We start from the raw sequence: 26396 nt of genomic DNA, 5'->3' as shown, positions 1-26396 counted from the left end.
ACGATTATCATTGCCTCTTCACAACTGTAATTTTGCTACTGTTATAAATCATAATATCCATGTCTTCTGATGGTCTTAAGTGACCCCTGGGAAAGGGTCTTTCAACCCCCAAAGGGGTCAAGATCCACGTATTGAGAACCATTGCCCCAGGCCCTTAGACTCTCTCAGCTTTAGGAAAAAATGCAGGGCACACAAGGTGGGGGTAGCTGCCCTGGGAGGGCACTTAGGGCCACACCAAACACAGCAGGTCTTGTGTCTCAGGGAGTGGTGGGGAGACCTGAAAGAGGAATAGAGAGGCCCTGCTTCCTGGGAGAACATCAGCCCTTGGTTAACTCCACATGATTTTTTGGGCTGCCACAGGTGGGCAAGGGGTGTCTTGTGCACTGTACAGAGATTCAGCTGAGGGGTTAAAAGGGCCTCCAGGCCAACAACTGTGTTTTGGGGGTTAATTCTGTCAGGTTAGTGGGGCCATTTCTAATCCTCAGCACGACCTGCGGTGTTTCAGCAATGGCCAGCCTCCTGAACACTGGGTGTCCCTCCACATTTGACTGAGCTGCCATGCTACCACAATGCTCCACCTTCCTGGGCCTCTACAGTACCCTTCGTCCCTGCTTCCACTCCCTCTCCTCCCATGTACAGGCAGGTTCTGTGGCTTGAGTCCCAAATGGGGAATGCCCTGGTGACTGAACAGGCTCACCCTTTGAGTCTGGCCTGAGACAGTTTCCTGTCTCATCCCTGGGGGCTCGTTAGATGTTCCTGGCACTGTGCCCATTCTTGGCAGGCTCGTGGTGACCATGGGGTGCCTGGCCTAGAGCCCTTCAGCCTTCCGAGACAGGCTTCCCAGGGATTGCACAGAATGGAGACCATGCCCTTTTCCCACCAACTAAACTGAATTCATACCCAAGCCTCCCCCCCCCCCCCGCCCCAGGACCTGATGCTTAGGGATAGTGGGCTCTGTGATCAAAAAGTCCCTTGAAGTGGAAAGTCCAGTTTACTCTGCATCTAGGATCTCTCGTGAGAATTCTCATTCCTGTTGACGGTTCTTGGGAGTCCTCAGGCTGGAGGGGTCCTTGTGACCTCACTTGATGGTCAGTAGAGGGAAGGAAGACCTGGGGCATTTTGAGTGGGAGTGGGGGAGCATCCTGCAGACTCCTGAAGCCAGCTGGAAGTCTGTGAAAGCTGTACTTCCAAGAAGAGCACGAAATTGGGGTTCTTTTGCCCTGCAAACTTCAGGGCCATAATGTGGGGCAAGAGCAGGAGTTAGGCCTTGCAGCCTGGCCCCTTTGAAGAAACAAAACAAAACTGCTGCCACGGCCTACTGAAGTCAGGCAGAGTCCCTTTATTTGGGCAAAGCAAGAGAGCTATTAATGTCCCCCAGCCCCAGAAGCATCCTGCTAAAAAGCTCTGGAAACAGTGTATGAACCAGATTGGAATTAAATCTGTAGGCCTGCAAAATGCACTCAACAAAACCCCATTGAATGCAGAGAACAAGGCCCTTGGCACAAACCAGCTGCCCATCCTCCGGCCTGGAGCAGGCATTCAGAGTCAAGGCTGCCTGAGTGGCCCCTGTGCTGGCCCCCTGCTTTGGTTGCCTCTTGTCTGCTTACTGACCTCCCTCCTTGATGTGACCTCAGCCCAGCATGAGACTCTGAAGTTCTGTCCAGAGGCTGGTCTGTTCCTGAGTCTTCAAAGGCAAGTAGTTGAGAGCCCTTTAGGATGGGTGCTGAGAGCCGGGCTGGGAGAACTGGCTACTACCCTTATCAAGGACACACCACAGGGCAAGCTATAGCCTTCTTAAGCCTGTGTTTGTATCCACATGACAGGAAGAATAGCGGGGCCCATCTCCCAGACTCCAGGGAGGATTATTGAAATGATGTATGTAAAGTGCTTGGCCCGGGTCCTAACACACGCAGCCCGCCCAGTGGAAGGTAGCAGCTTCTGCTGCATGCTGCTTTGCTCAAACCTCCTACCGGCCTCACTCCAGGAGGTGCATGCTGTGCACAGGCAGTGTCCTGGACTCTGGGAGATGCCAGCACAGCTAAACCCTGTATCTGCCATGGGAGCTGAGGGGCGCAGTCCTGCTCTGCCCTGGGGAGGAGCTGAAGCAAGGGCCCCAGGGTTGATGGGAGATCATTCCCATGGGGACCCGCTTAGGTTTGCCCACTTTGGAAAAGCTCCTGGTTTTATCCTTTTAAAATGTCTTCTGTGTCTCAAGAATCTTCTCTGCTTGAGACTGAATTTCCCCTCGTGATCCTCCTGGCCTGTCCTGCGCTGTGGTCTGTGAAGTCCCACTCAGTTGGTGGTGGATGTGCCCAGAACACTAGGCTTGCAGAGTGTGGGAGCCCCTTGATGTTCTATATAACACAGGCATCATCTGATGATGGGGCCTGTTTGAAAGGCTCTGAAAGGTCACGTTGCCATTCCTACCTTCCTGTTAGCCCTTTCTTAGAGCCCATTGCCCTGTCCCAGCTCCATAGCTGCTTAGGCTGGGTCAGGGCTCAGAAGCCTTAGGTTGAGCCCTCCCTGCTTCACGGGAGAGAGAGGATCAACAGAACTAATCCTGTGGTGTAGTTGGATTTTTCTTTGGGCCACCAGCTCACAAATAATGACGTGGAGACTTACTATTAATTATGAAAGCTCGACCTCAGCTTAGGCATGTCCCACTTGCTCTCATAACTTAAATTAACCCATTTATTCTCATCTACGTTCTGTTGCATGGCTCATTACCTCGTCTCTCTGTACTGCTCATGGGGCTTCCTCTGCTTCTGACTGGTGACTCCGCCTTCTCCTTCCCAGAACTCTCTCTCTGTCTGGAAGTCCCACCTATACCTCCTGCCTAGCTATTGGCCATTCAGCTTTTCATTACACCAATCACAGCAATACATTTTTTTTTTTTTGTACAGTGTACAAATATCCTACAGCACAGTGGTCCAGGCTGCCCTCTCTCCAATAAGCATCCTAAAAAACATTGTCTTGGGGCTGGAGAGATGTCTCAGTGGTTGAGAGCACTGACTGCTCTTCCAGAGGACCCGGCTTCAATTCCCAGCACCCACATGGCAGCTTACAACTGTCTGAAGATTCAGTTGCAGGGAATCTGACACCTTCACACCAATGCACATAAAATAAAGTTAAATAAACCATAAAAATATTTTAAAAAAGAAGAAAACATTGTCTCTTAGGACTGCATTGTACAGCTGGGCTGTGGTGGCGCACGCCTTTAATCCCAGCACTCAGGAGGTAGAGGCAGGTGGATCTCCGTGAGTTCGATTCCAGCCTGGTCTACAAGAGGTAGTTCCAGGACAGCTAGGACTGTTAAACAGAGAAACCCTGTCTCAAAAAAAAAAAAATTGCATTATACAGCCACTTGTCCCCAATTATGCCTCGCTGCTCTTCTTGTCCTCCTGTCCTGGGAAGGTTTGTCCCACTGGGGACAGCGTCTTGACAAGGGACCTTTCCTGCTGTTCTGCAGACCAAAGGCCTCTCACTTGCTCATTTGCCCTCCAGGATCTCCCTGGTTCGTGCGTGCCACAGGGCTGCCTCCAGCCCTTCCAGGGTCACGGCTCATGTTCCAGTCTTGGGAACCTAGAGGGATAGGTAGTGAGGGGACGGGTGTAGCTGAGGATCACGTCGGGGAGCGATTTATCCACGTCAGGTTCTCCCTCCCAAGCCTGTGGTTCTGCCTCTTCTTGGGCCCATCTGGAAGTCTTTCCTCTAGCCGGGAAGGCTAGCAGAGATGCTTTGGGGAGGGGCTTCTGGTAGGGTGGGAGATAGAACCTTCATTCCTCATTCATTCCTTATTCCTCCTTTCTCCTTTTTTTTTTTTTTTGTTTTTGTTTGTTTGTTTGTTTCAAGATAGGGCTTCTCTGTAGCTTTTGGTACCTGTCCTGGAACTAGCACTTGTAGACCAGGCTGGCCTCGAACTCACAGAGATCCGCCTGCCTCTGCCTCCCAAGTCCTGGGATTAAAGGTGTGCGCCACCACCACCCGGCCTAGGGAATTTTTTTTGTCCATTGCTAGAGTTGAACCCAGAAAGACAGGGCCTTATGGCTGCTAAGGAAACCCTCTGCCATTGTGCTACACGCCAGCCCTGGCCTCATGTTCCTCATCCTCTGAGAGGTACCTACTCACAGAAGAGGAGGAACACCGTCTGCACGCAGTGCCCACTGGGCTAGGCTCACTCGCGCCCGTATTGTGTTGTTTCACCCATTGTAGAAAAGAGTGCTGGACCCCAGCAGAGCCACCTCATCCTGGCAGGGTCACGCCTCACTAAAGACAAGAGACTGTGCCTGGGTCAGTTTCTTCACTGACTCAGGAGCCTCATTGTTCCCTAGAGACCAGCTGCCTCTCGCTTCACCTGCAGTCACACAGAGGCGGCCCAGTGGTCCAGCTCAGCCCTGTTGTGATTTATCAGCGCTGTGATTCCCTCTGTAAAGAAGTCTAGTGCGGTCACTCCTCAACAGAGCAGGGGAGCCAGCTGAGGCCCCTGACAGCACTGTCAAGCTAGATAGCAGTGGTCTCGGCTGGGAAAACAGGGGCACATATATCAGAGGTTTGCACACTAGGTAGGGGTGGCGAGCAAAGCCAGTCTGGGGTTATATTTTGCTTGGCTTCCAAGTGACTTAGAAATTTTTAATTAGTAACTGATATTTAAAACTTAGGAAATGTTATATAAAAACCCAGATTTCCGCCTGAAGGGGAGTCTGGCAAGGCAGTGCCCCCTTTCCATTCAGCAGTAAGCAACCGGGCCTCAGCAGCCACCTCCTCTTTCGAGGGCCCCCTGCCTCCGGATGGCTATGCTCCTACCCATTCTGTCTCCCTTGCCTGGCACCAGGGTGCCAGATGTTGCACACAGGAAGGCTGTCTGGTGTGTGAGAAGGTGAGAGGAAGGGAGGGGAGGGCAGTAGGCAGGAAGGGGAGCGCTGTGTGCTTCATCCATCCTCTTAGTCATCGAAGTCCTCCCGCGTGGAAGGGTGACCTGTCTCCAGGCAGCTCCACAGTGATTGGTGATGAAGTCAGGATGCCACGGGAACCTTAGGACTTCCTGCCCATCCCCCACACCTCTGTGGCCCCGTTTCCTATTTCCTGCAACATTTTTAGCTGCCGCATGTCTCTTTGTGGTCTTTGGAAAGCTATGACTGACCGAGCTGCCCGTGTGCTGGAGGGTCAGACACAGTGGGGAGCGGAAGTCTTCCGTACCTCCGTGTTGTCGACCTAGGGCTTCTCTCTGGACTAGAGCACCTCAAAACGAGGGACTCTGACCTGTGTTCAATCAGCAAACATTTGTGACACACCTCCTTGGAGGTCCCCTGATCGGGTGATGTGTACATGGGGTAGCAGTATGAAGAAGATTTGTTCTTGATCCTGGAAGTGCTCTTCTGTGTGGTGGGAGAAAACAGACCCAGACACCTCATCATAAAAGAGTGTCGCTTGAGCCTGTGACAGGTGTGACGAGTGTAGCAAGCCCTTGTCTGGCTGGAGATTCAGGCAGGCCATAGAAGGGCTGATAAATCCAGTTTAGTCAGAGGGAGAACTGTACCACAGAGCTGCCAGTGACCAAATCACCCTTGAACTGCACTTGGGTGTCACTCAGGACACGGGGCTTTGTGAGGTGGTGGTGACAGTTCCTGGAGAGCCTCCCACTGTAGCACAGCCCCTGGGAGACTATAGTAACCTGGGTGGGAGCAGGTAGTGTCCTGGTTCAGGCCTACGGTGGTGGAGTAATGACATGGGGGGGGGTCTGAGAGTAGGCAGGGGATTGACAGAATTTGATGGTAGAAGGCGTGTGCGCCGCTGAGGAGAGGCAGAGTGGACACAGCGGAGCTGGACGGTAGTGAGACAGCAGAGCTCAAGACACGGAGTGAGAGGCCTGAGGGAGCCCAGGAGGGTACCCTTGGAGTAAGTCATTGTCCGTGCTTGTGTGGGACACCAGAATCTGTATCACTGATCATATGTAGGTGCAGACATATGGCCCTTCACAGAGTGAGGAGACAAGAGCAGCACAGGAGAGAAAATCCTTGACAGGCCAGAGAGCAGCGCCACTAGAGCAGGCCAACACAGGCGCGTATCTCGCCTCTTCCACATCCCCCACAGGTCAGTCCCATCCGTGGCCTCCTGGAGGGGGTGTGGGACTGAGACTACAGGGGCCAGGATGTGTGCGGAAGGCCTGGATGACACTCGAGAGCCTTTGGGGCCCAACACTTGAAGACAAGCTTGCGATGGAGTCTAGGCTACCAGTGAGATGCTTCCTGGGTCATGAGGGATCTTCCAAGTGTTGGGCTGGATGAGGCCAGTTCCCTGGAAGAGGGAGTGGGAGGCAGAGGCGCTGGTGAGAGCTCTCGTAGGGAGTTCGCCCTTGTTTCGAGACAAAAAAAAAAAAAGTGGCTTCTGAAAGGGACAGCCTGTGTCTGAGGAAGAGGGTAGGTAGGAGGGAGAGGCCACAGGAGAGAAAGAGTTAGAGTGGCCAGCCACTGAGCAGGGGGGGACACGGGAGCTGACCGTGGTCCTGGGTGGCCCTTAGAGGGGGCAAGTAGAGGTCAGGCCCTGAAGGTGTTGATGAGGTACAGGTCCCGTGGCTTTGGGTTCTCACAGGGGTTGACCAGCTTACAAGAGGGACAATTGGGAGGGAGGCATTCTAGAGTAAACCCACCCCTCGAGCACAAATGCTTGCTCATGCTCTCTCTGGTGTATTATTATTATTATTATTATTATTATTATTATTATTATTATTACTGGTTTGGTTTTTGAATCAGGGTCTTGCTGTATAACTAAGACTTTCCTTGAACTTCCAGTAAGCTCCTCCTCAGTCTCCCAAATGCTATAAATGCTTTATTTTTTGTGGGGCGAGAAGGTGGATTGAGACAGTCTTGTGTGGTCCAGGCTGGGTCCAAACTTGCTTTAGAGCCGAGGACGACCTTGGACTTCTGAGCCTTTATACTTTTACCTCTCAAGTACTTGGATTACTGACCGCCATACCTAGCCACTAAATGGACTCTTGACCACTTCAGCCAGGGCAGACTTTGGCACATAGTCCTCCACAGTGGGTCTGACTCTTGTGAACTCTGCCCTGGCCTCAGCCCATTGATGTCGACCTTGGTCCCCAGCTTACCTAGCCTGAGGACTAGGTGGCTGCTTCCTGCCTAGTACTGGGTGGTGTGGAAGGAGGAAGTACATCCAAGCCAGTTTGCTGCTGACTCTAACAAGTGGGTTCAAGGTTCTGGTGACTTGGCATGACGTCCTTGAGACACAGCCACTCAGGAGGCCTTTCACACCCCTGCAGAAGGCCGCTTCCTTGCTCTGACTCTACAAGGAGGCTGGTGTTTTCTGGTCACAGCCTGCTGGGACCTGTGGAGGGCTAAAAGTCAGAGCTGGGTCAGCATCTCCCTGTGGTGGCTCAGGAGCCACAGAGCAGAGAAAAGTGGGGTGCTACTCTGAGTCAGCCCTGCCCAGGGTGGGGCTAAGCTATATTCCTGTTTTAACCCAGAAAGCTCCAAGCCTCTGACTGAGTCACAGGGAAGGGAAGAGTCTTGGTGAGACTAGGAACTGAGAAGTTCCCACATCACTTCCTGCTAGAATAGGGTGTGTGACCCTGAAGGTGGCAGCCCTGGAATAGCCCCATCCTGTCTTTTTGAAGGATGGGGCATCCTTGGGGAGGATAGGCTTTTGGGCAGCCACTGGCTCAAGTTGCCCAGGGCCCATGGAGAAGTTCTGTCCTGATTGGGGCAGCAACCAGAGCCTCTAGTTAAGGGATAAATAAACCCCAGGCAGCGAGACAGGGAGGGTATGTGGACCATACTCACAGCCAGGAGACCAGGTGGAACATGTTTGATACAAGAGGCACAACCACACACATAAACACACATACGTGCTCACACACACACACACACACACACACACACACACACACACACACACACACACTTCCAGTCACCTCTGCACACAGGGTACCAGGAACTCACACACAAGCCTGGACAGGCCCCAGAGTTCCGTGTTTCCGTGCACATAGGCACACAGACACACAGACATGGGCAGGCTCAGGCAGAGCCTTCTGCACAGACGTCCACACAGCCATTCTGTCACTCTGGAGGTGGCACCAGATGGGTGGGAGCTTGGGCAGTCACAGCACTTGTGACTTGTAACACACATACCGTTTCTGGGCCGATCTGACCATGAGACCCTTGTGGGCCCCACTCAGGGTCAGGTGGAGTGGGCCTGCACTGTAACCTCACAGGAGGAGGCCACACCCCCCTGTCCTGCCCTCTGTGGCTTGCTGGGCTGGATTTTCCTGCAGGGCTTTTGGATTTTGTTTTTGAGCCACTCGAGTGTTGATCGTGTGCCAGGCACCATGCCAGCACAGGGAAAACGTGTGCAAAGTTGTTTTGAGTGAAGCGCTCAGTAAGTGTGGGTTATTATGGACATTATTATTTACATACGTAATCTCGTTCCTTCTCATAACAACTCTGTGAGGCAGAGGGCAATTATTGTTCCCATTTTGCAGATAAGGAAAGTGGGGCTCGGAAAGGTTAAGTGGCTTGCCTTCTGAGCAGTAGAGGCTGGACTGGAACTGGTCTCTGATAGTATATGCTCTTGATCTATCCTGTGGCGTAACCAGTGGGGAAGGCCTAATGAAGTCTGCCCGCAGGAGTGGAAGGATCGCTGGCAGCCGGGTTCATCAGCACACCAGGGCTCTTAAGTTTGAGACAGGGTGGAAGGAGGAGAGAGGAGGGCAAGCGTGGAGGGCCATCCCCCGCTGAGAAAGCGGGCTGTGGCGGCCCTGTGCTCGCTTCCATCCCGTGGTCATTTTGTTTCGTGTGTTTCCAGCAGACATGAGGGGTCGTGGACCGCTGGCACCCAGGCTGCCCCTCCAACCTGGCTTGCCTTTGTCTGAGGGACCCCGGGCAGCTCGCCATCCACCCGGGCTAAAGTGGAGGGGGGCGTTGAGCTCCACCTGGAGCTTGTGCTTATCTCGGACTCTTGGCATTTCGGTGTCTGGACGGAATCCAAGGGTGGCTTCCCGCTCTGAGCTGTAGGTCCCACCCAGGTGGAAATGCCTCCGGTGTAGGCAGATAAGCCTTGGCAAGCCAGAGGCAGCCTGTGCTTTCAGAAAACCTTGAGGGGTGCAAGAGATAAAGAAGGGGTGCAGGAGCTGTGTGCCTTGATCTCACTGAGTCGCGTGGGGCTCCTGTGAGCTGCACTTTCTGTGTTATCCGAGTTATACACATGAGAAACCACAGCGGAGTGAGCGGCTGTGGTCAGGAAGGGCCTGCTTGGTGCCTCTCAGAGTGTTGTCCTCCAGCCTCCTCCTCCCGAGTCACCTGGAGCTGGCCCAGTGGCTGTCTTGCAGACCAGCAGTTTGAGAATCTCTGGGGAAGGCTTGGAGTCCAGATGTTTTGGGGGTCAGGAGGTGGTGGAGCTTTCTCTGGCCTCCCAGTGTGAAGAGCTGAGGGTTAGGAGTCTTGGATGCTAAGGAGTTAAGAGTTGGAGAAGAGGCTCTTGGCAGTTTGAAGAGAGGGCATCTTTGGGCTGTGACTGCCTCTGGTGTCATCGGCAGTTTAGACTCTGACCTCAGGACCTTTCCTCATGAATTCTAGTGCAGCCCTGTGTCTTCCTCTGGGTTACAGGAGGGTGACAGCCACACAAATTCCCCTCAGACTCCTAGTCCTCCCTGCCACCACCTTCCACCTTCACGGAGCCCTCCTGGGGAGCAGATATGGCCCCTCCCCTCCCTATCTATCATCCTATTGACGGGCGATGATAGCCATCCCACGCGTCCCAGCAGGCTTGTTGGAAAACCCCTCCTGAGAGCTTCTTGAGCACCTCGTGCCATGTGTGAAAGGCTTCCGTCAAAGGACTGGTGTGTCTTCCTGTTCTTGAATAGTGAGAACCAAGTTACTTCATTTCCCTTTTCCCTGTGGCCGCCAGGGGTCTTGGTGTTTAATGCGGAACCCACCCCTAGCAGCTGTGTGAAGACCGTGTGACCCGCTTATATGACCTCTCCCCTTTCCAGCTTAGATGTCTTCCTCAGATGGGTTTTTCCCTGCTCCTGATTTTAATGCTTCTCTTTCGCCACTTTCTTGCTTTGTGTTTCCTTACCTCTTTCTGGAACCAGGCTGAGGGTATGTAAAAACACTGGACATACAAACACACATGAAGTCATCTCCACGTTGCTTGGCTGGCATGCTGCCCCATGGTTTCCCGGCTCTGGGAGCCTTGTTTGTTTGCATGGTCCCGACCCACTGGTCAGTTGGGACATGCCTGAGGCTGCTCGGGGGCTGCTTTCTGCTTGTCTTTGTGTCCTGTCTTCAGCCGCTTAGAATTTTTTAAATAATTGCTCTCTGAACCCATTAATCATTCAAAGCATAAATAGTGCACTGATGGGTCAGTGGGCGTTGACTTGTTTCTTTTTCTCCTCCTAAATTTATATCTTTTACATTATGCAAATATAGATTGCTTACTGTAAAGCCCCCATGGGAAAAATACCCGTGGTTCTTCTAATAATTGCTTCAGGACTTGGCTTCATTCATTCTTCTGTCTGGATTTTTTTCTCATTTATATTTTTTCCAACTAAGTGAGATAATCTGACCAGACATATTTTATAACCTTTATTTTTAGTAATAGATAATTAATATCTCCTAATTATTTCATCTTCTGCAACAGTGAATAGGCCCTAAAGTTTTCTCAGTGGTACTATATATTTGTATGTATGTAAATGCGTGAGGGCTGGCCAGATGGCTCAGGGTAATGGCGCTGTTGTTGCCAAGCTTGACAATCTGAATTCAGTCCCCAGGACTCACATGGTAGAAGAGAGAACCAATTCCCAGAAATTGCCCTCTGACCTACACATGCATGCATTCGTGCACTCATACACACCCACACACCCTTCACTCCCCACTTTTAAATGTTAATTAAGCGGGAAAGGCTTTGCTGTAAGAACCAACACAGAGCTCAGCCTCTGTGCTCTGTGTCTGATGCACAGAGTCACCTCTGGGTCGTAGAGAGTTCCCAGGCTTCCAGGGTTCCCCTGGACACTGGCATGAAAGGCTCACACCGCCATCTTTCATCTCTAACCCTTTGGCTAAATGCTGAGAAAATCAGGCTTCTGTCACCCTTGCCCTCCCTTCATGCCCCTTACCTTCCTACCTTTGCTGTTGCCTTTGCCACTTCAAGTAATACGCCTGCCCCAGATGTGGTGGTGCACACTTATCACCCCAGCTTATCACACAAGAGGCTGAGGCAGGAGGATCATGATTTTGTTCTAGTCTGGGCTATGTAACAGAGCTGCCTCAAAAAGTCAAGCAAGCAAACTCCACTTGGGCTAAGGTTATACTGCACGGTGGTGTAGGCTGAGGGTCATCCACAATCAAAACAGCAATACACTCTAACATCTTTTTATTATTTAAAGAATTTTTATGATCTATTTAACTTTATTTTATATGGATTGGTATGAAAGATCCCCTGGAACTGGAGTTACAGACAGTTGTGAGCTGCCATGTAGGTGCTGGGAATTGAACCCTGGTCCTCTGGAAGAGCAGTCAGTGCTCTTAACCACTGAGCCATCTCTCTAGCCCCCTTTAACATTTTTTAATGTCTAATATAATCCTCGATTTTGTTCTGTCTGCAGATCCATGCAAATGTGCTGTTAGGGATCAAACCCAGGCCCTGATACGTTAGATGAGCATGCGCTGAGCCGCACCCCAAGCCCTAGCATGGCATTGTGACCCTCTTTGCTCCTCAGAGGGACAGCAGCGTCCCATCCACCCCCCGCCCCCCGGTCATGCAGTCTGTCACACATTCATGTTTCCGGGCTCTAGGCTGAGGACATTCATGCTCCGTCTGGTAACTAAGTCTCTATGGGCGCTGGGGGCTCTGGCTCCAGACGGAGGGGTTCAGTGTATCCCTGCAGAGCCAGGGAGGGAGGGGGGTGTTAAATGTACCAGCTTTCTTCTCTGTTGCAGTATTTATTTTTGTGTGTGCTTGTACACTGCCATAGCATTCACAGGGGCGTCAGAGGACACCTTACGGGAGTTCCCTCCCTCCTTCTACCTTCTGGGTCCCCGGTACTGAACTCAGGGTGTCAGGCTTGGTAACAGGTACCTTTACTCACTGAGCCATTGCTGTCCTTTTTTAGATTCTATTATGTACTCACAACCCATGACTTTATATTGTAATCTGCTTTGTATTTTGACCCCTTCTCTCTTAAAGTGGGGTCCCACTTAAGTAAACCCAGATTGGCCTCCAACTTCTAATTCTGCCTCGTCCTCCCATGTGCTGAGATTACAGTCATATACCATCATACCTAACTAGATTATGAATTTCTTTATTTTTTTTTATTTATTTACAAAGTATACAGTGTTCTGCCTGCATGTGTGCCTGCTGCAGGCCAGAAGAAGGCACCAGATCTCATTACAGATGGCTGTGAGCCACAATGTGGTTGCTGGGAATTGAACTCAGGACCTCTGGAAGAGGTTAAGAGTGTTCTTAACCTCTGAGTCATCTCTCCAGCCCCTAGATTATGAATTTCTTACACAGCTTAGTTTGCTTATTTTCTGGAGTTTCTAATGTATTGCTTTTTTGCCAGCTGTGTAATATTCCACTGAATGGAATATCATAATTATTTTTGTCCAGTCCCCTATCCTTGGACTCTTGGGTTTCCACTTTCTCGATGATATGAATGGAGCTATAATTAATGTCCCCCGTGTTTCTCAGTGCATTTCTTTTGTACATTTGGGTGTCAGAAATGTCCTTTGTACCCAGCCTATTGTCCCAGGTTCTTGCCACTGACTGCCCTGAAAACCTGTCTCAGATTAAATTCGATCTTTCTTGAGATAAATGGAAAAGGCCATTCTGAGGCAATGCCCGTCTTCCTCTCCCTAGGCTCTGAAGAAAGGCCGATTCAGAAATTTGAAGCCGAGAACGTCTCCAACTACACAGCCCTTCTGCTGAGCCAGGATGGCAGGACGTTGTACGTGGGGGCCCGAGAGGCCCTCTTTGCACTTAACAGCAACCTTAGCTTCCTGCCCGGTGGAGAATACCAAGAGGTGAGGGGGGGGGCAGGTGGATGGAGAGGGGTGGCTGGGGAGCTCAGCCTGCAGATCAGAGGATGCTTTGGGCAGGAGAGGAGCATGGCGCTACAGACCTCCATGCCCTCACACCTGTTTCCCCTTCTTCTTCCTTAGCTGCTGTGGCGAGCAGATGCTGACCGGAAGCAGCAGTGCAGCTTCAAGGGCAAGGACCTGAAGGTGAGCCTGAAGTCGGGGAGGGGTCTGAGCAGAACTGAGCAGATACAACCAAGTGTTATGGGAAGTGCATAGCCTGGAGATAGCCAACCCCAACCCCATCCTTTCTGCGATCTTGAACAAGTAGGTTCATCTAGCCGAGCCTTACGGTTCCTACCTGTAAACTGGGGGTCATATGCCCGTGTCCCTGGATAAACCAGTGGGTCCAGGGCCCCTGACATATAAACAGTGCCAAATTACCCTTAGCACCAACAGGGACTGGGGGAGGTGGCGATCATGTCTGCCAAAGTTTTCCAGTAAAGGGACAAGCCTGGCAGATTCTAGTTTGGTTTTGGCAAAGACATTAGATGGGGTCCAGCCCAACACAGGATTCTCCTGAAGGACATCTCACCGTCTTCCCAGAAGCCGCAGGTCCCAAAAAGAGCAAGTGGCATTTGAGGCAGCCTTCAGGTCAAGTCCTGGCTGCCCCTACCCAATCATGCTTCATTCTGCAGTCAGTTAGCAAGTACTTGTTGGCAGTGTGGAGATGGAACCCAGCGCCTCCCACTCTAGAGTGTTCTGGCCATGAGCTGAACCTCAGCCCCTCTTCAGAACTTGTTCTGTAGTGTTAGCTACTGGAGACATTGTGAAAAAGTAAAACCATGCCTGTAATCCCAGAATTTGGGCAGGAGGGTTAGAAGTTCAAGGTCATCCTTGACTAGGTAGCAGATTCACAGACTGAACTCCATGACACCATTTCAAAAAGCTAAGAACAAAAGAATGAAAGATCAGTTCATTTACAAGGTGGGCATGGAAAAAGAAAAATCGTCTGGAGAGATGGCTCAGCAGTAAGAGCACGAGCTGCTCTTCCAAAGGACCAACCTATTTCCCAGCATCCACCACGACAGACAGCTCACAACCTTCTGTAACTCCAGGGGACCCAGCACCCTCTTCTGGCCTCCACAGCACCAGGCACAAAAGCGGTCCACACATAGATGCAGGCAAAAACACTTGTACAGATAAAATGAAAATAAATAAATATTTAAAAAGAAAGAAAGAAAGCAGTTTACATGCTGAAAAGACATTTGAGCCTTTGAGATTTAGAGGAAGGTAAGGAACTGGCTGAAATACCCAGAGAGTGAGCAGGACTTTGAGTTTCCGTCTGAGCAGATCCCTTTGGACACCAGTAGAAATCAGGCTAAGCAAAGAAGTGGCATGGTCTTGCCTTTGTTTGTGCTGTTTTACAGAACTGGGAATCAAGCCCAGGGTCTTATATGTTTTAGGCAAGTGCTCTACCACTGAGCTACATCCCTGACCCTCTGTTTTTGAAGTAGGTTCTCACTCTGTTGCCTAAACTGGTCTTGTAACCCAGGCTGGTCTTGAACTTGTGATCTTCCTGTCTTGCCTGTATTTTAAAAGCTTCGCTTTGAGCTGGGCATGCTTGCACCTGCTTGTAATTCTAGTGGATTGTAAGGCAGAGGATTACTGATTCCGGGCCAGCCTGGGCTACATGGCGAGACTGTCAGAAATAAAAATAGGTAGGTCCCATTGTGTATACGATAGAGTGTTGTATGATGTTTTACTCTTTTGACTTTTTGAGGGGCCCACTACCTGGCTCCCAAATAAATCACACACAGTGGTTTGTTTATTCTTAGTCATGAATGCCCAGCCTTAGCTTGGCTAGTTTCTTGCCAACTTTTCTTAACTTAAATTATCCCAACTACCTTTTGCCTCTGGGCTTTTATCTTTTTTTTTTAATATTTATTTATTTGTTTTTGTTATGTATACAGTATTCTTCCTGCAGGTCTCATTACAGATGGTTGTGAGCCATCATGTGGTTGCTGGGAATTGAACTCAGGACCTTTGGAAGAGCAGGCAATGCTCTTAACCGCTGAGCCATCTCTCCAGCCCCTGGGCTTTTATCTTTCTCTGTTTCTGTATACCTTTCTTTACTTCTTTCTCCAAGGCCTGCTGTGTAACTGCTGACATTCTCCTCCCCTTGTTCTCTTGCGCCTCTTAATCGTCTTCTATTTATTCTGTCTGCCAGCCCCGCCTATCCTTGCTCTGGTCGTTCTGCTCTTTACTAGACTAGTCAGGCATTTTAGACAGGCAAAGGATCACAGCTTCACAGAGTTAAACAAATGCAACAGAAACAAAAGCAACACACCTGAAAATACTCCCCAACAGTAGAGGCCCCTGGGGGTTAAGCTATGACAGTGCTTCATCCAAGGTTCGATCCATAAAGGGGGTGAGAAGTGGTCAGGTTCTGGGGTTTTGGCTCTTGAATGCTTAGCATCCAGAAAGGTGGGTTTGAGAAACACCAAGGTGAGGGCCTCCCTCTGGGAAGATGGAAAGAACCCAATGGGAGAGTCGATGTCACCGAGTTGGGAATTCCTGTTAGATACGTTATGTAGGTGGCATTTGTGCCAGGAGTTCAGGGCTGAGCAGTTCTTCCTGCTTTGCCTTCTATTTCCTCGCGGGATTGGAGAAGAGTCTCAAGAGGGCCCAGATACTCCAAGGGGTGAGCCCCTCCCCAGGGTGCTGGTCACCAGAGAGAAGGAGCATTTGCCAGTCTAGAAACTAACTTAGCTCCAGGATCTTCTGCAGTGCAGAGCCCGCGAAAGCTTTGCCAGCTAGCCCACAGCTGCTGGTTTCTCTATTGTTCCCTTTCTGTTACCTCTCAGGTTCCCAGCAAAGGCCCTGCCCCCAGGACTGGGGAGGAGGCCTCTGCAGTGCCCCCTGGTGGCATCTGTGGACCTGACGTTTTCTCCTTCCCCACAGCGAGACTGTCAAAACTACATCAAGATCCTTCTGCCACTCAACAGCAGCCACCTGCTCACCTGTGGCACGGCAGCCTTCAGCCCCCTGTGTGCCTACATTGTGAGTTCCCTCCGCTACCCTGGGGCTTGGCTGCAGCTGCCTGGGCACAGTCTTTCTTTGCAGGGCGTGGTGGTGGGGGGTGCCCTCCTCTAGCCCTGACTCCTGATGAAAGAAGGATCCTCAGGGCAGGGTTCTAGGCAGCAGTGGGCTCTTGAGACCCCTAAGTGCATCATCCTGGCTGCTGTCTACCCCCTATTGTGTGGTGCATGCAGCCACCTTGTCCAGAGATCCTGACTTCTGGCCAGCTTCCCGCTCTCTTCTGCCCTCCGGACTTTCCCTTGCTGTGCTTCACACTCTCGCTCTTGCGTCGTCTCGTGCACGCCCACCCTGTGTTCCTCGAGCAGAGAGTGGCATTCAGTCTGTGTTTTGGAACACAGGCCTTGGAGTCAGAAATCCCTGGGTTTGCATTGTCTTGCTCTCCCTGACTCTAGGACTATTTTCCAAGCCTCGTCTCTTTTCTGCTCACTGGAGATTGGTGCCCAGTGCACACATGCCTTCACGTAGAGCGTGGGGTAAAGAGGACGTGCACTTTGGTACCTGCACAGGTCCCAGCTGTGCACTTCCTTGTTCCCTGCCTTGAGCCACCTATCTACTCCCCCACAGAACATAGCGAGCTTCACTTTGGCACAAGATGAGACTGGCAATGTCCTCCTGGAGGATGGCAAGGGCCGTTGTCCCTTTGACCCCAACTTTAAATCCACGGCCCTTGTGGTTGGTAAGTGGTAGTGTAAGCTGGGTGCTTTGGGGCTTTATGGAGTTGGGAGATACACAGGGCAGGAGAACTGAGTCTGGGCAGTGTGTGTCCCAGGGCTGAACTGGTGTCTCCATGCTGCTGTGCTGGTTCCCAGCAGGCATTGAGTGACCCTGGGCTGCCCTCCCATTTAACTCTTCCAAGTGCCTGCTTCTGCCTAGGCGGGATGGATGGGGCTGTGGTCACTGTGGGCCCTGAGCAGGGCCTGGGCCAAGGGAGCCATTCCCATGGGAACATTCTCTTGGCAGATGGCGAGCTGTACACTGGAACAGTCAGTAACTTCCAGGGAAACGACCCAGCCATCTCCCGAAGCCAGAGTTCCCGCCCCACCAAGACTGAGAGCTCCCTCAACTGGTTACAAGGTGGAGTTCTGCCTCAGACCCCCTGAGCAGTCAGCCCTTGGGAGGGGACATTGTCCCAAGGGTTCCTGGACTGACTGTGTACCCTCCTGGCCTCTGCAGACCCTGCCTTTGTGGCCTCAGCCTACGTTCCTGAGAGCCTGGGCAGCCCGAATGGTGATGACGATAAAATCTACTTCTTCTTCAGTGAGACTGGCCAAGAATTTGAGTTCTTTGAGAACACCATTGTGTCCCGAGTTGCTCGAGTCTGTAAGGTGAGTGGGGGTGGGGAGCGGGTTCATCCACCTAAAGGACACCCCCCACATCTGTGTCCTCCAGGGAGCAACAGCTCAACCAGCTACCTGTCTCTCTTCTTCATCTTCCTCTTCATTTTTTTGAGGCAAAGTCTCGCTATTTAGTTCTGAGTGTCTTGGAACTCGTTATGTAGACCAGGGTAGCCTCTAACTTACAGAAATCCACCTCTCTCTGCCTCCCAAGTGCTGGGATTAAGGAGAACATCATTGTACCTGTCTGGCCTCCCTCCTTTTAATTGAGAAAATCTCACATTGAAGGTAGTGGTGACAGTGCACACCCAAAATCCTGACACTTGGGGAGCTGAGAGGTTGGGGATTGCAAGGTTAAGATGTCATCCTAGAACACGTACCAAGATCCTATCTTAAAAACTTGGGGTTGTTTGTTTATTTTGTTTTCAAGACAGGGCTTCTCTGTATAGCCCAAGCTGCCCTGGAAATAGCACTGTAGACCAGGCTGACCTCAGACTCACAGATCCGCCTGCCTCTGCCTCCAGAGTGCTGGGATTAAAGGTGTGCGCCACCACCATCCTGCTTTAAAAACTTTCTTAATAGTAATAGTGCCTCTCTCAGAGAGGGGCTCATGTATCCCAGGCTGGCCTCACACTTACTGTGTTGCTCAGGATGACCTTGAACTTGTGATCTTCTTGTTTGTGTTATCATACCTGGTTTACCTAGTGCCGGGCTCAGGTTGGGGATTATAAATACTAGGCTGGTGCTCTACCGACTGAGCTATATCCCTTTGGAAAAGACATCTTTGGCTTTCTCTTGAAAACTGAAAATCCAGGTTTATGGTTCAGACTGCAGTCCTTGCCTGTTATATGGCAGTAATAACACCACTGCCATCGGAGCTGTCGTGTGGGTTAGGTTCTGCCATGGAAAGCTCTTAGGGTCCAAGCTGGCCGGTGGTGGCACATGCCTTTAATCCCAGCCCTTGGGAGGCAGAGGCAGGCGGACCTCTGTGAGTTCCAGGCCAGCCTGGTAATAACCTGCCATCCCTACAAGAAAGGACCACCATCAACATTAGTGTTCTTTGCCGATCTGTTAACGCTGATGTATCTGTATTAACTTTATTACAAAACTGAGTTGTGCTATTTCAAGGTGCTCCTTATTTGCTCAGTAATCAATCACAGACTCCTTTCCCTAATGTTTATTTATTCATTTATGTATTTAATGGGTTGAAGTCCTACTGCGTTCCCTGGCTGGCTGCAACTCCTAGATTCGTGATCTGCCTGAGTAACCCGAAGCATGTCCAATGATGCTGGCATGCTGGATGGCATTGTGTCCCTGAACTGTCTTCTGTCCCTTCCCTCGGTCCTTGTCTGCTCATCCTTCACTGTTGGGCATGCACTTTCATGACGAGAAGCACACACTCCTTCCTAAGTTTTCTCAATTTTAGTTGCATGTCTGTCTTGGCTTTTTCGCGTTCTCCATTCCTGTGTCTGTCTCAGCTGCTGCTGAGGAGGGCTGGCAAGGCACCACCGTGCCTCCCGCTGTGGCCTTTGGTCTATGACTAAGCCAGTGGCCCCTCTTCTCCCAGGGCGACGAGGGTGGAGAGCGGGTATTGCAGCAGCGCTGGACCTCCTTCCTCAAGGCTCAACTCCTGTGCTCCCGGCCCGATGATGGCTTCCCCTTTAACGTGCTACAAGATGTCTTCACCCTGAGCCCCAGCCCCCAGGACTGGCACAAGACTCTTTTCTATGGGGTCTTCACCTCCCAGTGGTGAGTGAAATGCTAAGATTTAGCTGGGGACAGGAGGGTAAAGAATGGCTAGACCCCACTGACCCCATCTTGAACCCTGATTCCCAACTCGGAATTAATTTGGCTGTTTCTTCGGCAGGCACAGAGGGACCACAGAGGGCTCTGCCATCTGTGTCTTCACCATGAATGACGTGCAGAAGGCCTTTGATGGCCTGTACAAGAAAGTGAACAGAGAGACACAGCAGTGGTACACTGAGACACACTCGGTGCCCACGCCCCGGCCTGGAGCGGTGGGTATCAGTAGTTAACTTTGAACTCCTGATCATCCTGCCTCCACCTCCTAAGTCCTAGGATTACAAGGAGGATGCCACCATACCCAGCTTTGCACGATATTGTACAATACTATTACTGTCCCTTTACTCTGTCCGTCCCGGACTCTGCCAAGTCCTCCTTGTCTAATTATCAAATGACTAGATGACCAGATCATAGTAATAGTCCTTTCTTACTTGCTTGGAACCCAGTAGACCACCAGGATATGAGTGCCAACAGTTTGACTGGGAGGTGATGCTGACAAGCAGCGTGAGAGAATGGACAGGTGTAGGTGGAAGGACCAGAAAGGATCTGTCACTTAGCCTTGGCCACTCTGGGCTGCTGAATCTGGACCCTTCCCAGATACCACACGGAATTGTGGAGCTATTCTGTCTCAGACTCCAATGCCGATCGGGCTGGAGCTATTGTAGCATACGCCGTTAGTTGCGGATCACTGGGCACGGAGAAACCCTTGCGCAGGGAGAAACAGGACCCGGGCAGTTATGGGACTCAGCTGTGGCTGGCTGTATGGCGATACCGATCAGCCCCAGCTTGAGGATCCCAGGGTCAGACGCTAGATGCAAGACGAGGAGTCACAGTTTTTGAGGCCTGTTTGCAAATTTGGCAAAGGGTTTCCTCACACGTCCAGTTTGTCTTTGGACCAGCACTGTGTTCTGGAGCTCCGGAGGTGGGGTGGGGCTGGCCACTACTGTCCCCTGTGGAGGCGTGCCTCCTCTCTGATTCCTGTTGCTCACGTCCTGCTTCTGCCTTCTTCAGTGCATCACCAACAGTGCCCGGGAACGGAAGATCAGCTCGTCCCTGCAGCTTCCAGACCGAGTGCTGAACTTCCTCAAGGACCACTTTTTGATGGACGGGCAGGTCCGCAGCCGCTTGCTGCTGCTGCAGCCACAAGCCCGTTACCAGCGCGTGGCTGTGCACCGAGTACCTGGCCTGCACAACACCTACGATGTCCTCTTTCTGGGCACTGGTGAGTGCTTGTAGCCGAGCAGGGTTGAGTGAAGGAGGGGAATCCATGCGTGGTTGGTGGATCCTGGGTAATGGGCTCCTTCAGGGCCTGAACTCTGTCCGTGTTTCCAGGTGACGGCCGCCTGCACAAGGCAGTGACCCTGGGCTCCAGGGTGCACATCATTGAGGAGCTGCAGGTCTTCCCTCGAGGCCAGCCTGTGCAGAACCTGCTCTTGGACAGCCGTGGGGTGAGTGGGCTATAGAGTGAGCTTGGCACCAAACCAACTCTCCCTCCCCTGCATAAGCCAGATGGAAAGTTAAGGAGCCCTGACTCGTGGCCATCAACAGGACGTGGGCAGAACTTGTCAGATACTCCCTGGGCTGGCTGTAGTGAGGGTCTGAGGCTAGTGTGACTGAGTGACGAATGCCCATGCCGCCCTCTCACTCTCCGTGTTTGGCTGTGTAGGGACTGTTGTACGCCTCCTCCCATTCCGGCGTGGTGCAAGTGCCGGTAGCCAACTGCAGCCTGTACCCAAGCTGCGGAGACTGTGTCCTGGCTCGAGACCCCTACTGTGCCTGGAGCGGCTCTCGCTGCACACCTGTCAGCCTCTACCAGCCTGATCTGGCCTCCAGGTGAGAGCTCCCAAAGTCCCTGAGCTCATCGTCTCTGAGCACCCCATCCTCTCAGGGACCCCTGCAGGGGCTCAATTCTATCCACATCTCCATGTGCTTATTTCTCAGTTCTCTACTTCCCTCAAAGTCAGTATGGGCCAGATAGGCAGTGTTTGCCTCACCTGCCTGGAAAGGGGAACAGGGCTTGGTAGAAGATGAAACATCTAGTGTGGATTGCCGTATGCACATAGCCCTACAGCGGCCTATTAAACCAGTAAAAAAAAAAGTTAGAGTAACATTTGATTTGAGATGTCTATTTAGAAAATAGGGATTTGGCTTAGTGGCACACACCTTTAATCCCAGCATTGGGGAGGCACAGGCAGGAAGATCTCAGAGAGTTCAAGGCCATCTTGCTCTACATAATGAGACCCTATATCAACAACAAAAAAAAAAGGATGAGCAGTTGTGATGGGGGGACATGCCTATAATCCCAGTACCTGGTTTTGTTGTTGCTGTTATTGTTTATTTTTTGTTTTATTGAGACAGGGTCTCATGTAGCCTCGGCTGGCCTGAAACTCCGTATACAGTTGTAAAAGATCAAGAGAAAATAGGGCGGCCGGAACATGGTGCATGTGTATAACCCTAGCACTCAGACGGTAGAGGGAGGAGAAATTCAAGGGCATTCTCTGCGACATAATGAGTTTTCAAGGGTTATGGCTCAGCAGTTAAGAGCACTGGCTGCTCTTGTAGAAGACCCAGGTCCCATGTCAGGCAGTTCACAGCCAGCTGCCTGTAAGTTCACCTCCAGGGTTGGCACCCAACCCTCTGGTCTCTGGTCTGCACAGATCCTGGTACATGTAAAGTCACCTAGGCACATGTAGATACACATACATGAAGGCGATAAATCTTTTTTTATTGAGAGAACCTCAGCTGGCGGGATTTTAACACACTGCCCTCGTGTTTGTCTACAAATGTGTAAAGCAAAACAGTCTCATTGTTTTAATAAACATAGGCTATCTCATCTGTAGCGTTCTTTTGTTTACAGGAAAAGGGACACAAATTAATGCATGCCTGGAGCGTAGAAGCGTCACATTCCCCGTTAGTTCATTCTTGTTTCACAGAGGGTGTCAAATCTGGGGTCTGTTTGAACTAGTTCAGGAACTTCAGTATTGGGGATGGCGGTGCGTGTTCTGCCATCAATCCCATTAGGAGGCAGGTAGAGGCGGAAATCTGCAGTTCAGAGTCACTCATGATTACATAACAAGTTTGAGGCTAGCCTAGGCTACATAAGACCCTGTTTCAGCCAGGTGCTATGGCACATGCACTCGGGAGGCAGAGACAGACAGATTTCTGAGTTTTGAGGCCAGTCTGGTCTACACATTGAGTTTCAGGACAGTTAGGGCTATAGAGAGAAACACTGCCTCAAAAGAAGCTCTGTTTCGCCAGGCGGTGGTAGCACATGCCTTTAATCCCAGCACTCGGGAGGCAGAGGCAGGCGGATCTCTGTGAGTTCGAGGCCAGCCTGGTCTACAAGAGCTAGTTCCAGGACAGGCTCCAAAGCTACAGAGAGACCCTGTCTCGAAAAACAAAAACAAAAGAAGCTCTGTTTCAACCTTTTTGTCTTGCCCCCTATCCTGCCCAAAATAAACCAAAAACAACCCAGATTTTTAAGGAGCTGATAACCTGGAAGGACATACCAAAAATTCTGTCTTGGCTGCTTCATAGCAGGTTGTGGGGAGGCTTCTGTAGTGTTGTTGTTTTTTCTTTATGCTTGGTTGAGTTTTTTTTCTTTTCCTTTGAGATGGTCTCAGTATAGCTCTAGCAGGCCTAGAACTCACTATGTAGACCAGGCTGACCTCAAGCTCACAGATCTGTCTGTCTCTGCTTCCCCAAATGCTGGGATTAAAGATGTGTGCCACACTGCCTGGCTGAGTTTTCTAAGTTTTTTAGTGCACGAAAACCCATCTTTCTTTTCACACGTGTAATCTCAACACTAGAGAAGATAAAGTAGAAGGGCTGGGAGTTGGAGGCTAGCCTGGGCTACATTGTATATCCTAGGTTTTCTTTGTTTGTTTTTTGTTTTTAAAGAAAAAATAAAAGGAAAGTTTCAGACTTTTTAGACAAAGTCTTGCACTGGGGCTGGGCTATCCTCCTGCCTCAGCCTCTTGGGTTTTTAATGGGGGTGATGTATTTGACACAGGATCTCACGTAGCCTAGACTGGCCTCCAATTCACTACATAGTCAAAGATGATCTTGGATTTCTGTCTCCTGTGTCTACCTCCCATGTGCCGGGCACATTATGCTTTTATAGTGGAAGGAGATTGGGACTTTTATTTGTAATAATGTGTAGACAGGGGCCTGAGAGCATAGTTCAGTCAGTGAAGTACTTGCTTCAAATGCATGAGAACCCGAGTTGATTCCCAGAATACACATATAATGCCAGGCATAGTGGTAGCAAGAGAGAGACAGGCAAATCCCTGGGCTCACTGGACACCCAGTGGATCCTAGTTGGTGAACCAAGGTTTCCTCCAACCTCCGCATAAATGTGCACACACATAATCACAACTGGAGATGCCCAGTCAAGCATGGTGGTGGAGACTGCTCAGGGAAGTCTGTTCCCTGCTGCTTTGGATCTGGTGGTCCAGGTCTAGAGGGGGAGGGAACACTGGCCCATGGGGTTCTACCCAAGATTTTCTCATACCCAGGCCATGGATCCAGGACATTGAGGGAGCCAATGCCAAGGATCTCTGCAATGCTTCCTCAGCCAGGGCCCGGATTTTGGTGCCACCAGGTAAGATGCCCTGGAAAAGGTGGGTCATATTTGCTTGGAAAATGACTCCAGGCATTTATAGATAGAGATTTTTTTCTTTTAGTCCTAAAAAAAGGGGTCCAGATAGTGAGTCTTGCTCAGTTCCAAGAATCACCCAAATTAACATCTATCTTAGGGTTTTATTGCTGTGAAGAGGCACACTGATCACAGCAACTCTTAGAAAGGAAAACATTTCAGTGGGACTGGCTTAGAGTTCGGAGATGTAGTCCATTATTGTCATGACAGGCAGGCAGACATGGTGCGGAGAGGTAGCTAAGAGTCCTACATCTGGATCAGTGGGCAGCAGGAAGAGAGTAACACTGGGTCTGGCTTGGGCTTCTGAAGCCTCAAAGCCCACCCCCAGTGACACACTTCCTCCAACAAGGCCAAGTTCCAATAATGCCATTGCCTATGAGTCTATGGGGGGGGGGCATTTTCATTCAAATCACCGCAGCATCATAGCACCGGAGCACAGCCAGGAGGATGGGACTAAGCTTGGGGTTACTCTGACCACCAGCTCCTTCTACCCCTGTCTGTTCTGCCCACAGGCAAGCCATGTAAACAAGTCCAGATCCAGCCCAACACAGTGAACACCCTGGCGTGCCCACTCCTCTCAAACCTGGCCACTCGGCTCTGGTTATACAACGGGAGCCCTGTCAATGCCTCTGCCTCTTGTCGCGTGTTGCCCACTGGCGACCTGCTCCTGGTAGGCAGCCAGCAGAGGTTGGGGATGTTCCAGTGCTGGTCAGTAGAAGAAGGATTCCGGCAGCTGGTGGCCAGCTACTGCCCAGAGGTGATGGAGGATGGGGAGATGGACCAAAAGGACCAGCGTGATGGCGTCCCGGTCATTATCAACACATCACGAGTGAGCGCGCCCGCTGGCGGCAGGGCCAGCTGGGGTGCCGACAAGTCATACTGGAATGAGTTCCTCGTGATGTGCGTTCTGTTTGGGTCTGCCGTGGTGCTTGTAGCTTTGTTCTTTCTCTACCGACATCGGGATGGCATGAAGCTTTTCCTAAAGCAGGGCGAATGTGCCACTGTGTCCCCCAAGACTCGCCCTATAGTGCTCCCACCTGAGACCCGGCCACTCAATGGTGTGGGCCCTCCTAGCACCCCGCTTGACCACCGAGGCTACCAGGCCCTGTCGGATAGCTCCCCAGGGCCCCGAGTCTTTACTGAGTCTGAGAAGAGGCCACTGAGTATTCAGGACAGCTTTGTGGAGGTGTCTCCCATGTGCCCCCGGCCCCGAGTTCGCCTGGGCTCTGAGATCCGAGACTCTGTGGTATGAGAAGTGACTTGAGATGTGGCCACCCTGGCCTCGGGCTGTGAATGTTCGGTGGAGGTCAGCTAGACCTCTGCTTCTCACAGAACACAACCATGGTACCCTGCCTGGGAGGCAGGTGGTATCACAGTCCCGACAGCCCAGCCAGCTGGTTCCAGTGCCTGGCCGAAGACGGATCTGCCTCCAGGGGCCAGAGGGCCTTGTCCTGTGGCAGAACTCTGCTACTTAAACTGAGCCCTTTGTTTAAAAGACAACCGCAACTGTGAAGCCAGAGCAAGAGGGAAGAAGACCAAGACAAGGAGGAAAACGACACAGACACAGCCACTCCAGCCTGCCTGGAGTCTTGGACACTTAGCCAGAGTGGCTGTGTGAGATGGCGTTGGGACTCCTTCCCCGACTGGCCTGTCCCACCTTCCACCTTACTCTGCCGCCTTGGGCTACCCTTTCTCAGTGCAGAGCAGGGGCCCTGATCCAGCGCCAGCCCACCGAGGACGCATCTGTGGCTGCTGACACCCTACCACCTCAGGGACCCGAGGGCTAGGCTGGCTCTGCAGCCCTCCTCACTGGACCTGGGCCCAGTCCCAGTTCCTGGACTTACCAGGCCTGTATCAGGCTGTGGCCTCAAGAGAACAAGGGAGTGACCCCAGGGGAGTTCACTATAGAAGACTTTGTTGCCTGCTGCCTTTTCCCCAGAGAACCATGACCCCACCCACCTCGCCAGCCCTGTCTTTCAGTTCCAGCACAGGGACTGCTGAACTCTTATCTTCTCCCACTCCTAGGTCACCCTGCCCTGTCTGTCACTTAGTCTAAGGGATACTGCCCATCACAAGGACCCTGAATTTACATGGGTTTTATATTTTTTTAATAAGATGCACTTTACTTTCTTTTTTAAATAAAATCTTGAGGAATTCTAGTTAATTGTGGCCCTGACTCTGGAAGGACTTTGCTTTGTGTGCATGTCCTTAGGTGTCACCCTTAGGAACTGCACTCCTTTCTTCACACGGGGTCTCATTAGCTTGGAGTTCACCCTTAGGATAGAGCGGCTGGCCCGCTAGTCCCGGGGGGCCTCCTGTCTCTACCTCCTCAGCACTGGGACTTAGGGACTGAAGTCCTCATGCTTCTGAGGCAGACACGTGACCAAGTGAGCAATCTCCCCAGCCTGGCTCTGCTTTGTAAAGTTCCATCTTTCCGGGGTCCCAAGCCTTTTTCTCAAGCCTGCCTGCTGT

At 51.4% G+C, this 26396-nt stretch overlaps 1 protein-coding gene across 1 annotated transcript in view; it reads left to right on the top strand.

Moving 5' to 3' along the window:
• The window catches only part of Sema4b (semaphorin 4B), a 40615-nt gene extending 14532 nt beyond the window's left edge, over positions 1-26083 (top strand). Inside the window, exons 3-15 of the mRNA XM_050153984.1 lie at positions 12871-13034; positions 13173-13235; positions 15993-16091; positions 16695-16806; positions 17091-17204; positions 17304-17455; positions 19032-19213; positions 19332-19482; positions 20279-20489; positions 20600-20715; positions 20934-21100; positions 23785-23870; positions 24437-26083. Of these exons, the coding sequence (XP_050009941.1) occupies positions 12871-13034; positions 13173-13235; positions 15993-16091; positions 16695-16806; positions 17091-17204; positions 17304-17455; positions 19032-19213; positions 19332-19482; positions 20279-20489; positions 20600-20715; positions 20934-21100; positions 23785-23870; positions 24437-25176 (2357 nt within the window). The 3' untranslated portion in view covers positions 25177-26083. The remainder of the gene's footprint in view (positions 1-12870; positions 13035-13172; positions 13236-15992; positions 16092-16694; positions 16807-17090; positions 17205-17303; positions 17456-19031; positions 19214-19331; positions 19483-20278; positions 20490-20599; positions 20716-20933; positions 21101-23784; positions 23871-24436) is intronic.
• Positions 26084-26396: the final 313 nt, after the last annotated feature.

This window comes from Alexandromys fortis, unplaced genomic scaffold (assembly GCF_014885135.2).
Source record: "Alexandromys fortis isolate MF-2015 unplaced genomic scaffold, M_Fortis_MF-2015_v1.1 scaffold_86, whole genome shotgun sequence".
NCBI classification, from domain to species: domain Eukaryota; kingdom Metazoa; phylum Chordata; class Mammalia; order Rodentia; family Cricetidae; genus Alexandromys; species Alexandromys fortis.
The sequence above is the reverse complement of the archived record's forward strand: the minus strand, read 5'-3'. Positions and strand labels throughout refer to the sequence as shown.